At 39.2% G+C, this 12,978-nt stretch overlaps 1 protein-coding gene across 18 annotated transcripts in view; it reads right to left on the bottom strand.

Annotated features, from left to right (window-relative positions):
• Window positions 1-12,978, bottom strand: part of EHBP1 (EH domain binding protein 1) — a 212,143-nt gene that overhangs the window by 29,033 nt on the left and 170,132 nt on the right. For 11 of the 18 annotated variants that reach the window (XM_027694880.1, XM_027694879.1, XM_027694897.1 and 8 more), the window contains 3 exons: window positions 10,652-10,793; window positions 10,395-10,501; window positions 7,623-7,746 (listed from right to left, as the gene is read on the bottom strand). In XM_027694880.1, the coding sequence (XP_027550681.1) occupies window positions 7,623-7,746; window positions 10,395-10,501; window positions 10,652-10,793 (373 nt within the window). The remainder of the gene's footprint in view (window positions 1-7,622; window positions 7,747-10,394; window positions 10,502-10,651; window positions 10,794-12,978) is intronic. The other 7 variants (XM_027694886.1, XM_027694892.1, XM_027694887.1 and 4 more) reach the window with 1 other exon arrangement.

The following is a 12,978-nucleotide window of genomic DNA, read 5'->3' as shown; positions in this document are numbered from 1 at the left end:
AAGCACAAAGCAACTTAGACAGTTTACTGGCAACTTGACCCTGAGACAGTTCCAAAAACCAGTTTCACAGACACGAGCGTGCTTAACAATGGTGTCAGTCAGCCAGCCCTGAAGCTGTCCAAAGAAACAGCCAGATACTGCTGCTGCCCAAGAAAAAAATATATTCTAGACCTGGCTTCTGGATAATATAGCTGTAAGGCACAGGCTCACCACAGCTGTTGACTACTATGAAGATGAGGGAGATAGAGAGAAGCTGTGGTCCTTACACAACAGCCCGGGCTCTCAGCTACCTGATGGCCAGCCAGTGCCTTTTGTCTCCCCCCTCTTTTCTCTTTTACAGTTTCTTCTCTTTTCTATATGTGGTCTCATGCAAACGAAGTGCGCATTTTATGCCTCAAAAGCTATACAGCCAGATAATCAGAAAGCTGCATTATTTTGTATTATCTGATGCTAGACGACATGTATGGTTTAATTAAATATGTACTTGGGGACTGTAACATACAGGGGACATTATATATGTGCCCTGGACTGCTATTAAAATAAAACACAGCATATATGTCCATACACTGCTGTGTGAAATACACAAATGCTATCCCTCTAAAATCTTTTGTGCATGTCCATTTCGTTTTATATGTCTAAAAGGAAGATCACGTCTCCTGGGACCCAAGTTTTAGTGCCCTGACGCAGGCAAAAGCCAAAGAAGAGTAAGAAATATTACAGCAAGAAATATTACAGCAAAAAGACCAAATACAAATTCATCCCAGGATGAGATTTAATATGAGAAGTGAAAATTTCATTCTGTTAAAAGAGACTAAATCAACTATTTTAACTCTCCTTTTGTGCCTGTACTTTTTTAGCTCAACCTTTTTCCTTTTCTATGAAATTCAAATGTTTCCCTCTTATAAACCTCAGTCCTTTATATCTTCAAAGCCGTGTAAAATGCTAACTAATTAATACATGTGACTTTCCTTTCACATGTGACAACAAAGCATATGCTGCTTTTTCGATTGGTAAGAGTTAATTTGCAGTGACACAACATATGTGTTTACAGGTTTTCTAATGTTTGTTGTTTGGTTCACTGTGTAATTAGGCCTATTGACAAGGAAGCTTATGCACTGAAAAAGGAGGGGTGAAGCAGTGGCTGGGAGATGGCAATTCTGCCTCATTTTGAGTACCTGCAGTGTTGAAATTAGGTAAGAGTTGGAAAAAAATAAAACAACATGCCAAACTCAGAAGATAGCGTAGAAGACTGTCAAGCCACAGTAATTGCCATCAAAAAGACGGAACTTGTCAAGATCCACTCCAGAGGACCACCTGCACCATGAGGAACCACCAAGGTGTATTACTCTACAGTAATGGTAAATCTCAGCAGATGTTAACTCTTGTTTTCCAGATCTCATTTAGAAGACCCTATGCTCCTCGGCAGGGTCAGCACACATAGACTGCAAGATCCCAGTGGCTGCATTGTCATCTTAGTGCAGCAGCACAAACCCAAAATAACTTCAGTGCTGTCACTAGAGTTGCATTAGGTACAACAGCAGCACGGAAATTGCAATCAAGGTGAACGATGGGCCAGGGGAGAATGGAAATTATTAAATAAAAACCCCTTTACTTTTTAAGATTCACCCTGAAAACAGTAACTATAAGATAGCTGTCAATATACAGAGCTTATCTGCCTGTGCAAGATTTTATGATACCGCACTTAGCTAATGTGGCTAATGAAAGAAAACAAATTTGACAAAAACAAACCCACGAGGACAGTTTAAAACAATAGATTAAACCACCTGCATTATTTCCTGTGCAATTAAACTCCAGAATTAGTATACAGTAGGAAAAATACCAAAAAGGTGATAGTATCGCTTATCTGGCTCTCTGGTGAATCACATTCACAGCCACCCCCACTGCCCGCCGTGCATTAACTCTTCGCGCCGTGGGTATGTACAACTCTGAAATATAAAATTAGTTGCTTTTGAAGGACACTGAGCTCCCTCTGGTGAAGGCATAACAAGTTTATTAAGTAAGCACCACCTCTGGAAGTATAATCCCCTCTGGCTTCTTCCATGGAGTTTATTGGTTCAGTTTTCCTAACCATGAGCATCATTAGGGCAATGCAGTAATTAAGAGTTGTTAGAAAGTGAATTCTCAAACTGCAGATTAGAAAATTAAACTATTTCCTGATTACATATTAATGGAGCACAACAATAGCAGTTGCCATAAGCTTGGAAGGCAACCAAGGGATAAATCTGTGTACTTAATTACCATAAACAATGGCTGCATAGAAATGAAGTTTTATGCACATTCCCTTCTGTAATATGTCTGATATCAGTACACACTTGACAATTCTTGTTCAATTATCTCTATTATTTAATGCGCTGTGAACGGCTCTGTGTAAATAAAATTAACCACCCCAATTACTTTGAATTCATCTAGGGACAACGTAATAAAAAATGTGAAGAATTCTGTATGCCTATTAATCTAAAACATTACAGAAGCTTTCACCAGATTTTCTTGTCTATATTTATTTTGTCTACATTTATTTTAGTGCACTGCTAATTCAATTACATTTACCATCACTGGTCAATCAGCAGCAGCAGAGGGTTTTTTTCATTTCATTAATCCTTGTACAGTACCACAAACACACTCATCCATTGGTAAGGTACAGGATCTCATACGGAAAACACAAATATGTTTCTACTTGAATTTGGGAGCCTGCAGTTAATCAGAAAAACAATTAAAAACACTTCATACCCTGTGGTCAGATAACAAAATATCTGATAGTTACAATTTTTTTTCAAATACTTGTTTTTGCAATTAGTGAAGAAATAGTGACTGAAAAAGAGATAATTTTAGATTAGAGATTTGTAAACTAGGATTCTTTGGTTTTTATTTTAATTGTGCTATGCGATAATTCTGCATTTTAATTGGCACTTGGATATCAGGATGATAGACACCTTCAAATACAATGACAGAAGAATTTGCAATGGAGAAAGACACTGTCAGAAGTAGAGACAAAACTATTTTATCCACAACAGGTCAGGCACAACATGGGTAGGTACAATCCTGAAGAAAGCAAGATAATTCTACCTCTGTCATCGTTTAGTGTCAAGTCATTATAATGGAGGAAGAAGAAAAATCAATGATATTAGACTATGGTTTTTATACTCAATTCAACTCATTCTTCCCAATTGAACCTCTGTGCTGTGTTTTCTCTAAAAACTTGCACCCACCAAGTGTTCTGTGATGGTGTAGGTTGCAAAACCCCTTCTACAAACTCTTACATATATTCAGACAGCGACAGCAAACGTGCCATCAGCTTATTCTATGGAGTTCAAGGCACTGAAGCAAGGATCCCCCTCCTATGTAGCAGCAAACTACATCGCACTGGAACAAGGTGAGGTTACATTTTCATTTTAAGAGTAAAGACCAAGGACTGAGGTTACACACAGGTGACATAAATTACCGAGTATTAATAAAAGCATGACTATTCAGGTTCAAATGGAAATCAGCAGCCCAGGAATTTTAATAACTTTTATTTTTTCACACATCTTAGAAAAGTGTTTTTCGTCAAATCATGAGCAGCTGGCACTGGAAATGCAGAGCTCCAGCCAGTTCCAAACTCTTTGCCTAGCTGATGAACTTTGAAAATATTAGCTCCCCTTTGGCCAAGAGCCAGAAGCTTGTCTTCCCCAGCCAAAAGGGCTCTCTAGCAGGGCAGGAAAACAGCAATGCATGTGCAGACGGGACCTGGGCTCTCTTCCTACAGCCCCATTTCCATTAGATGCCCTTTTCCTAATGCAGGGCAGCAGCTGTAAGGGCAGTAGTGGAACGGAACCTCTGCAACCCAGAGGGCATTGTGTCAGGGACTCCTCTCCTCCTGGGTCATGTCAGAAAGGGATTGGGGCATTAAGAACCTCTAAGATCCAGTCCTCGCAGCTACCCACAGCCCCAATAAAGCTAGGGTGGCATTTTCAACCTTTTTGTGCAATCCTAAGAGCTAAACTTTCTCTAAAAGGTAAGTGGAATGTCTAACAAAGTCAAGGAGTGCCATGAGCTGGGATCTAACCAAGAACATATATCGCCTATACTTACAGTTGCTTCTCTTTTGGTGAAACCATATGAATTCTTCCACATTTACCAAAGTCTGCACTGTCCAAGGGTTAGTCACTATATTCTTCTGGTCTTACCACTAGCCCACAGAAAGGAAATTCCCACCAAGACAGGTGGAACATTAAAACAAAGGTATCAATACACGGGAGCAGGAGACAAAAGTGTATTCCTGTGAAATGAATGTAGCCAGAATAGATGTTCAAGCTGCAGCCTGAAAAAATCCCTCCTGGCTGAGCAACAAAAAGGACTTTCAAACTCAGAGGATGAAGAGCTGCCAGGTGGCAGAGTCCCCCCTCTGGAAAAAAACACCCCCAGTTTTGTGCTGGAGAAGGATGAGAAGGAAGAGCAAGTGCTTTCTTCCTAGTAAGTCTAATAAGGAACCAGGCCAAGCACAGCAGAGAAGGAAAAGATGGTCTAGTCCCCAGTAAACACAACAGGGTTGAACAGACCATGCTCTACCTTCTTGAATTTAATTTCAAGGCAATGACTGAATCATGATGGGAGTCTCTCAGTTTTTTAGTTTATCTTGTATGGTTTTGTCACACATGGAAACAATGCTGAAAATCCCAATACAAAATGTGCTCCTACACTGATGGGCACTATCATCCTGTGAACAGTCATTAGGACAATCCAGTGTAAGCCCTTCCTGACACAATTGTACAAACACGGCACCCTGCTTCAACTGCTGAGGAATAAGGTCGGCAGAGACCTTTACTTGCCTGAGGTTCAAAAGTATTACAACCCCAAGCAGTACAAAATTAAGAAAGAGATGTGATTAAAGAAGAATGTTAATTATTAAACCAATTCATTTGTGGTTCTTGAGTTTTCAGGGTCTTTCAGTGACACTTGCCCAAGTAACCTCTTTGTTCCTAAAGCTTACATTTTCAGAAAAAATAAATATCAAAAGACTTTTCAGAATAATTCTGAGATCTGGCAGCATTTCACATTTCTTATCTTTCTGGTATGTACCAACACCTAAGGGAGTATTTGCAAAACCCCGAGATCATCATCAACAGCCCTTCAGGGCTTTTCTAGCTATCATGCTGTGGTTACTTTCTTCCTTCAGACTTGGCTTTACAGACCACTTGGTGGTCAGTGGCAACTTGGCAGGTTATATGCTGTTGACTCATCCTTTTGGTTTCCAGATTTCTCTCTCAGTCAGACACTGAGGCAAAGCTGCCCAGACTCCGTCAGAAGAAGTTGGGACTAAGATGTGGGCACAAGCTTCTTGTTTGTCTACATTAGGAATTATTTCCTGAAGAGAGATAGGGAACAAAACCAAGTGCCATCCTGACAAAGAGAGCAGCTAACGAGATGAGATACAGCAGATCCTCTGAAGCAACTGCAGTGGGTACCAGAGAGAGAGAGCAAAGCAGAAGGCAGTGCCTGAAGGGAAGGCAGCCAAGGAATCAGGGGAAGGGGCTGCACTTGGGGCACAGAAACAGAGCTGACACTACAGCATTTCAAAGGCATAGCAAAAAGATATGTTCTCCACCACAACATCACACGCTTGTTTTGAAAACAAACGAAAAATACCCCAAGAAACCCTCCTAATGCTACTTTTCCATGTAGGCAGTTGTAGTTGTTGCCACAGGGATGTTGCCTGATGACAAGTGGGATATTGATTGGCAGGGGGGAGGTGGTACATGAGATAGGCTCTCTGGTAAGAGGTGAGCCACAGTTAGAGAAGTTGGAGAATCTCTGCTTTCAAGGATACAGAAACCACTAGTTTTCACAGGTTTTCTCCTAAATTGCATTTTTAAGCTGAGAACATAAGGACATATTTGACATAGGACTTGTCAAATCATTTGCTTTAAGTTAAATTCTGAATGCACAGGATATGATCAACATAAAACTAACTTTTTTATTATGGCTGCACCACTTGTCCCCTTCTCCCTGGTACAAGAAGCAATGGATCTTCATTAGTATTCCTGCTACAAACCTTACAGCTATGCTCTTACTCTCTAGCTCTCTGCTGGACTCCCTGTTTTATGCAAGGTACTTAAAAAAAAAAATCACCTCATCATGGGTATGACAGGAGCAATACACCAACTTCTGCCAAACTTCAAAATATAGGAAATTAAAATCCACAAGAAATCTCTTTTAAAATAGAGTAAATGACAAAAATCAAATATTAACATGCTTATTAAAGTTTTAAAAATCCCCAAGTGCTATGCTGATGACTCCATATGTATCTATAGATGGTATTTGGAGTACATCTAAGACTTGTGGAACATTGTACTCTTGAACAATTGTGGCTCTTTTGTGCAGAACAAAAGATAAACACAAATATAAAAATGTACACAAGAAAGTGCAGGATAATATATACACATTTTTCCTAGTCAAATAACTAAAGGTCATGTAATGCATGTGAAAAAGTACTTCAAAAGACATAACAGGTAGAAGTCCTACTAAACAAGCATTCATTTAGCATGGAAACAGTTTCTGATTTACTTGTTTTCGTAAAATTATTTAAGAAGTCAAACAACCTGAGCACATGAGAAAGTAAATAGATTGAAAAAAACATTCTAATATTTGGATAAACATGACAGGCTCATTTCAAAGTACTGAACTTTAACTAAAGTCAATTAATCTGTATTACAAAACATAACATTGGATTAAAATCTACTTTGAAACCTGTTATTTCAGTTAAAGACAGGTTTCAAGCTTATAACATCAGACAAAAGTTTATAATATCAGATATAACTTTCAAAGACAATTTACTTACAAAGTAATTTGGACCAACCAACTTTTTTTCCCCCAAAGGACAGGAAGAACACTTTTTGGACCTACAATATTATTTATTTTTGAAACATCCAAACACCTTTTGTTTCCAACTGATGTGGTTAAACCTCTCTGTCTCTGATGACCACCAGCACTTAATACCCATCTAATGTTCATCATTGAAGTCACAAACATTATGCTTTTAACAAAAAATTGCCCATATACTTTAATCCTTTCAATGGCACCTACAACACCAAGAATTACAGACTTTTAAAACCCACCCTCCTGAAAATAAACAAATAAAATAATTGTGGAGCATCAGTAACCAGATAGTATTCTCAAATTTCAGATATCTAGTCAATGGAGCCTTCCTCCATGTACTGTGCTCTGTTTCACGCAGTACATGGCTTTAGCTGGCCAAATTTTTTTTTCCCACTGAATCAGTAGAACAGTGAAGATCTTACTTTTTTCTTTTTTTTCTTTTTTTTTTCTTTTTTTTTTTTTTTAAGCAGTGGCATATCAATGAGGCACAGATGTGTATTCCAACTCTGCATGGATGAGCACACTGTTCAATAGTGCTGGCTCACACGGTATCAGGGCAAGTTATCACTTCCCATGAAGGCACTCTTATCACCAGGGCCCAGAGAGGTGGCTGCAAATCGCAGCCTTTTTATTTTCAAGGCAGTTTTGCTGAACATTCAGGCTTCAAAGATTCACACTTCCAAAACTCTATAAGAGTTTGTGAACGCTCAATTTGCCAAAACTGTTTACAGTGTAATTGGGCACCGTACCTGTGTCCATGAGATAGCGAAGGCGCTTCTCCACCAGCGCGGCACGGGTGTCAATTTGCTTTTGCTCATTCTCTAGTGCTGCCAATTCTCCTACAACATACTGACTGGTGTCTTTGAACCCTTTCTGTTAAAGAGAACAAACAAGAAGAAAAAACATCACTTGTAAGTTGCATTTTTCCTTTCCACAAACACTTAGTAAGGCACTTACCTAAACAACCAAATATCATGCTCACTACCAAAAAGCTAACACATTTCATAAACTTTACAATTTTGCCAAATGTCCTTATTTGTTTATTAAAATACCCCGGTTTTTCTCTAGGGAACATTTGATTTTGCAGTTTTTTACTACCTGGCAGATATTTTGAAATTCCTCTAATTTATTTCTAAGCACATAAAAGCTGCAGTAAACAAAGCATCATGAAAAGAAAGGTAATCCAAATAAAGCACTATTTAATATGCCATTTCTACTTATTCAATTTTAAAATGTTAACTTTAGGGGCTAGAAGAACCAGTACAAGAGTCTCTAATAACAAATAAAAAGTGGGCTTTTAAGATTAAAAACAAACACAAAACAAGCTCCCTGGCTTGTGTAGCTCCTCTGAGGCAACTGTGATGCTGAGGCTCCCCAGCCTGGGCCATCACACCTCTCTGGGTTTCTCTGACTGAACGGATTGTTCTGTTACGGGGTGATCTGTAAAAACACCACTAATTACTCTAACTGCGATTCTTATCCCGAAAAGTGGTGACAAACAGCCCTGGACAGGTGCTTCAGGTGCACGGGGACTAACTCGAACTGTCCTGCCTCTGTGCTAGGAGGTGGCCCTGGGATATCCAGTTGATAAATCCTACTGAATCTTACCAAGAAAGCTGTAGGAACACTACCAAGTCAAGTTTGCCTCTTGTACCCTGTAACTCCTCAGCATTGCCTGGCTGATGACACACAGATTTCCAAGTGTTTCCAAAGTGGTCTGGCTGTCTTGCAGGAGCCCAAGCAAAGACATTCAGGACCACCAAGTTGTTCTCATTTGGCTTAACAGCTTTCACACAGTTTTGTGGCTGTACACAATGCTGAAATGTCATTCCTCAAGTATGTTTTTGCATAAGTTACAAAAAACAATATTACTCCTTCCAAGTAACCTCATGCACTTTTTTCTCCTATGCCTCACCCAGAGCCTTGGTAAATGTTTTAAATAGGGGGAAAAAAAAACCTGATAAAATGATTTCATGTTTCATGTGCACTCTGTAAAGTATGCAACAAAAATCACTGTCCTTTGGGAACCGAAAAATAAACAGGCTTTGTTTATGAGGTTCATTTCCCTACAAGTTACAAGGCCTAACTTGTTGCTGCATAAGGGTCTCAGATACCTTCACCAAACATTTTCAATTGTTTTTCTGTAAATGTGTCTGAATAATCAATTCAGCTTCATATTCAGGCAACAGGCATACTATACACAGCACATTATTTCAAATAAAGACATGTTCAAAGTGAAAGCTAACAGCATGGCTGAGCTCCCTGGACCAGTAACAAGCACAGAACTTTGAAATTTGGGTTATCCAAATTTAAGAACATTACGCTCTGATTAATTTGGTCCTTCTCTTCCTACACAACAGCCAACAGTACCACCTCTAATGGAAAACCTCTTTCTACCTGTTGTATAGCCAGAAAAACAACAACAACAAAACCAAAACTCCCCGAGAGCACTCCATGAAGAAAGGAAAAAAAATCAGTCCGGGGAGTTGAAGTGATGTGCAATATATTGCCTTTCATCAACTATAATTAATTGAAAATAGTATGAAAACTTCCCTAATGTCAGCATGCATAATTGTTAACAACTGCTATTAGAACATGAAAAGAAATGCTGTGTCAGGCTGTAATATCCCAAGAGTTCACGTGTATCATCTGCATATATAATGTGAATTCACTGTGCCAGACCTTTTCAGCTCTGCAAAAGTACAACTGGGCTAAAAATAACTCTGGCTCGTAAAAAGTTTGATGTTTGGTGTAGATAGTGGTACAAAATTGCTACTCAGCTCTAGATTGCTTCAGCAAAAACGACAAATGTGTTCAGATAAACTGTGGAAAGCAACAAACAACCACCCTCAAAGGCTGTGTTGCGCTTTCAGACAAAAAAAAATTCAGGTTAAAACTTGGTTCTTCCTGCTTCTGTCCCGCAGCTGTCCATCAAAACCAGCTTTCTCCCTGCGGTCTATCAAATATTTCCCTCACAAATCAATTTTACACATGATCAGCCCATACCCCTACTGAGCTGAACCTCCCCGTTAATTAAGTGAAGAAATTACCATATATATTATATTAATGCAAACATCATTCAGCTAGTAATTCACGGCTGATCTGGATAATGGAAAGGTTGAACACCCATTAACCCAAGCCAACAAAATGGGTTGGCTGAGAAATTCTAGCAGGTCTCATGTGACTCTTCCCTCTAACTGCAGCTCTGCGGTATCTGCTATTGTAATAATTAAAATCCTCCCGGTAGATCAATACTGGAATCTCTTTATGGGAAGTGCCCTGATGGAAATGTCTCAAGGAAGCTGGGGCTGTGGAACTCTGAAAAATTCATTTTTTTTATCTGACAATTATCACCACACTGCAGACTAATTCAACAGTGCACCCCTCTCACTCTGCTTTGAATGCACTGGAGATTGACATCTAAAAAACCCTAACATCTCATTTTAACAAATAAAGGCACTATTTCCACATACAGTTTGGAATTATCAGCAATCATGAAACCAGACAAAAAATTAATATACATTAAGCACTTCATCTTCTGATGGCTTCCTCTGAGTCTCAGCTATCGCAGCCTTCTCCTCATTTCCTCTCTTTGTATCTTCCTGTATTGATCTCTGCCTTTTCATCTCTTGAAAAAAGGGAAAAGACATGTAAAATTATTATAAAGCTTGATATTTATGTATTGAAATGTGGACTTACATTATCGGGTTTTCATATATTTATTGTTAAATATTATTAAATCATAAGATGGGAAAACAGGTTTTATATTTTCTCCTACCTGGTCTGCTCTCCACGTATTGACTGAAAGACTGGAGCTGAGTTTTCCTGACAGTCGAGTCCTTGCTGAACACAACGGGATTTCTAAACCGTTCTGCTGCTTTTTGTGATCGCTCAGCACGATGTTCCTCTGTTCCATTCTGCTGGGAAAAAAACAGACACACAACAGTTTCTTTTGTTTACAAGCGGGAAGACATTAATTTGAAAGGTACGTTTTTGTGAGGGGACAGGACACAGCTTTTACAAAAGTGGATTTCACAACTTGGGCTGTGGTTTATATCGGATGAAGTATCAGCTGCGGGGAAAAAAGTAGAAGAGTGATTAACTTTTTTTTTTTTTTTGTTTAATGTGTGATGGCAACGACTGGCTTTTTGCTCTGTGGGCACCCTCCTGCAGAACTCTCCACTTCTTTACCAGCCAGACCTATTCATTGTGACAAGCATTTGCCAGCAATGCCGATTTTAAACAAAAAAATCCCTCCTTTGCACCTTTGCTTTGCCAAGCACCGCGCGTGCTGCTGCCAAGTCGCGGCGTCTCTGTCCCTGAACACGATCTGTATCATTTTTAAGCGTGTTGCCTTTAGCCTCTCTCCCAGCCCGGTACAGAAATCTGTCGTTTTCTGTAGTCCCATAGACTTGTATGACAAGAAGAACTAGTTTCTAATTTTATGCCCATTGAGATAAACCACTAATGCTGGATGAAGTCTAAAAGGTAGGATTATAATGCTACCCCACTGAACTGCATTTCATCAGCTATAACTTTCCAAAGCCAGATTTGTAAGTAAGCCCTTTACAGCTAAGGAAACTACAATTATCTTTTCCAGGGCTTCCTATGTTAATACTGGTAACAAATTCAAATGATTCTATCAACACCAAATATCCCAGAAGACTGAACCACTGTGGTGTGTGGAAACTGCAGATACCGAGGTGCTGTGTACCAAACAAATATTTCATTTTATACCTAATCTTTTATTATTTTTATTAAGTGTTTTGAAAGTAAATAGGGAAAGGCTAAGATGCATGACTAATAGCTAAGCCTGCTGAATGCTGAAACTGGTTATCAAAAGCTACCAAGACTTTGCCCTTCCTCTGCATTGAGACAATCGGTAATGAGGGAGTTCTCCAACGGCCTATTCTCTCGCCTCAAGGAGGCCGGGGATACACAATCCCCAAGGGAAGGTAACAGTTTATCCTTTTCCACAAACACAGAATGCCTCATTTAGAAACCTGTAAACTGCATTTTATTAAAAAACAAATCCACCTCAATGCCAAGAGCTCCATGAGAACAGATGGACACCATATATTCCTTATAACGCTGCCTTTCAACTCTTCCTTAGAAAAGACGCATGCAGAGATAAACTGTTAAGTTGCACCTTTTTGTGGAAGTACCTTAAAAAGAATCAACTCCTTCACAGAAGCTTTTTATAAAGAGAAATACCATTTTTGTTAGGTTAGGTGATACCAAATTACCCTAAGAGGCGGCCTGTGTGTCATTTCACAGAATTAAGCGTAAACAAGTATTGCTTATATCCCTGGATGACTTTTCAGCTGCACTAATCAGGTGGTTATGATTCTGGTTAAATAAAAGGTGGTTTCCTGTTATTAGCACAATAACCATCTGACAGCCTAAACCAGAGTCTTTACCAAAATAAACAAACATGACTAATTTTTTTAGGCCTGGCAACATGCTAAAATATCAGTGTGATTAGCTAGTAAATCCCATTTTAAGAAACCTTTTTATGACTGGGGACTTCTGCCACTTTACAAATGTATTCCTCTAAGCCCACTAATTCAGTTAGCCTTTTCAATCCATTGTATTATTCTTGGGCCAGCTTCATTTTGCATTAAATCCACTGCAGAAAGCTAAATTGAACGCAAAAATCAGACTTGATCCAGGCTTCCTTTTGTTCAAAGATAGAGACCGAAAGTCCTCTGCTGCTGCCACACACTTTCATCACCAATTTATAGGAACTGACAGTGTAAGGGAAAAGCAATGAAAGTCATTGTTTTGGGACTTCAAAGCATCTCTGTATCTGGGGAAGGAAATCCTTTCAGTCAGCAGCGCTCTCCCCACAGACTGCAGGTGGGTGAAAAGTTATACCCAACTGGAAGTGCCCCAGAGCCATAGGGATATTAATGACATACAGGGACTATTTAAAAAAAATAGAATAGTAAGAACACAAGGGTCTAATCAAGAAAATGAAATTGAAAATTGATTGGTGGGCACTTTATGCTGTAGAGGTGAACACTAAGAACAGGCAAAATGCCCACATACACCACATACTTGTGTCTGTTTTTCTCAGAAGCACTCATCAAGCACCCAAAGTAT

The sequence above is a fragment of the Neopelma chrysocephalum genome, unplaced genomic scaffold (assembly GCF_003984885.1).
Source record: "Neopelma chrysocephalum unplaced genomic scaffold, ASM398488v2 Primary Assembly neopelma1_99, whole genome shotgun sequence".
In the NCBI taxonomy this organism is placed as follows: Eukaryota; Metazoa; Chordata; class Aves; order Passeriformes; family Pipridae; genus Neopelma; species Neopelma chrysocephalum.
Note: the sequence above shows the minus strand (reverse complement) of the source record. Positions and strands in the feature narration are given on the sequence as shown.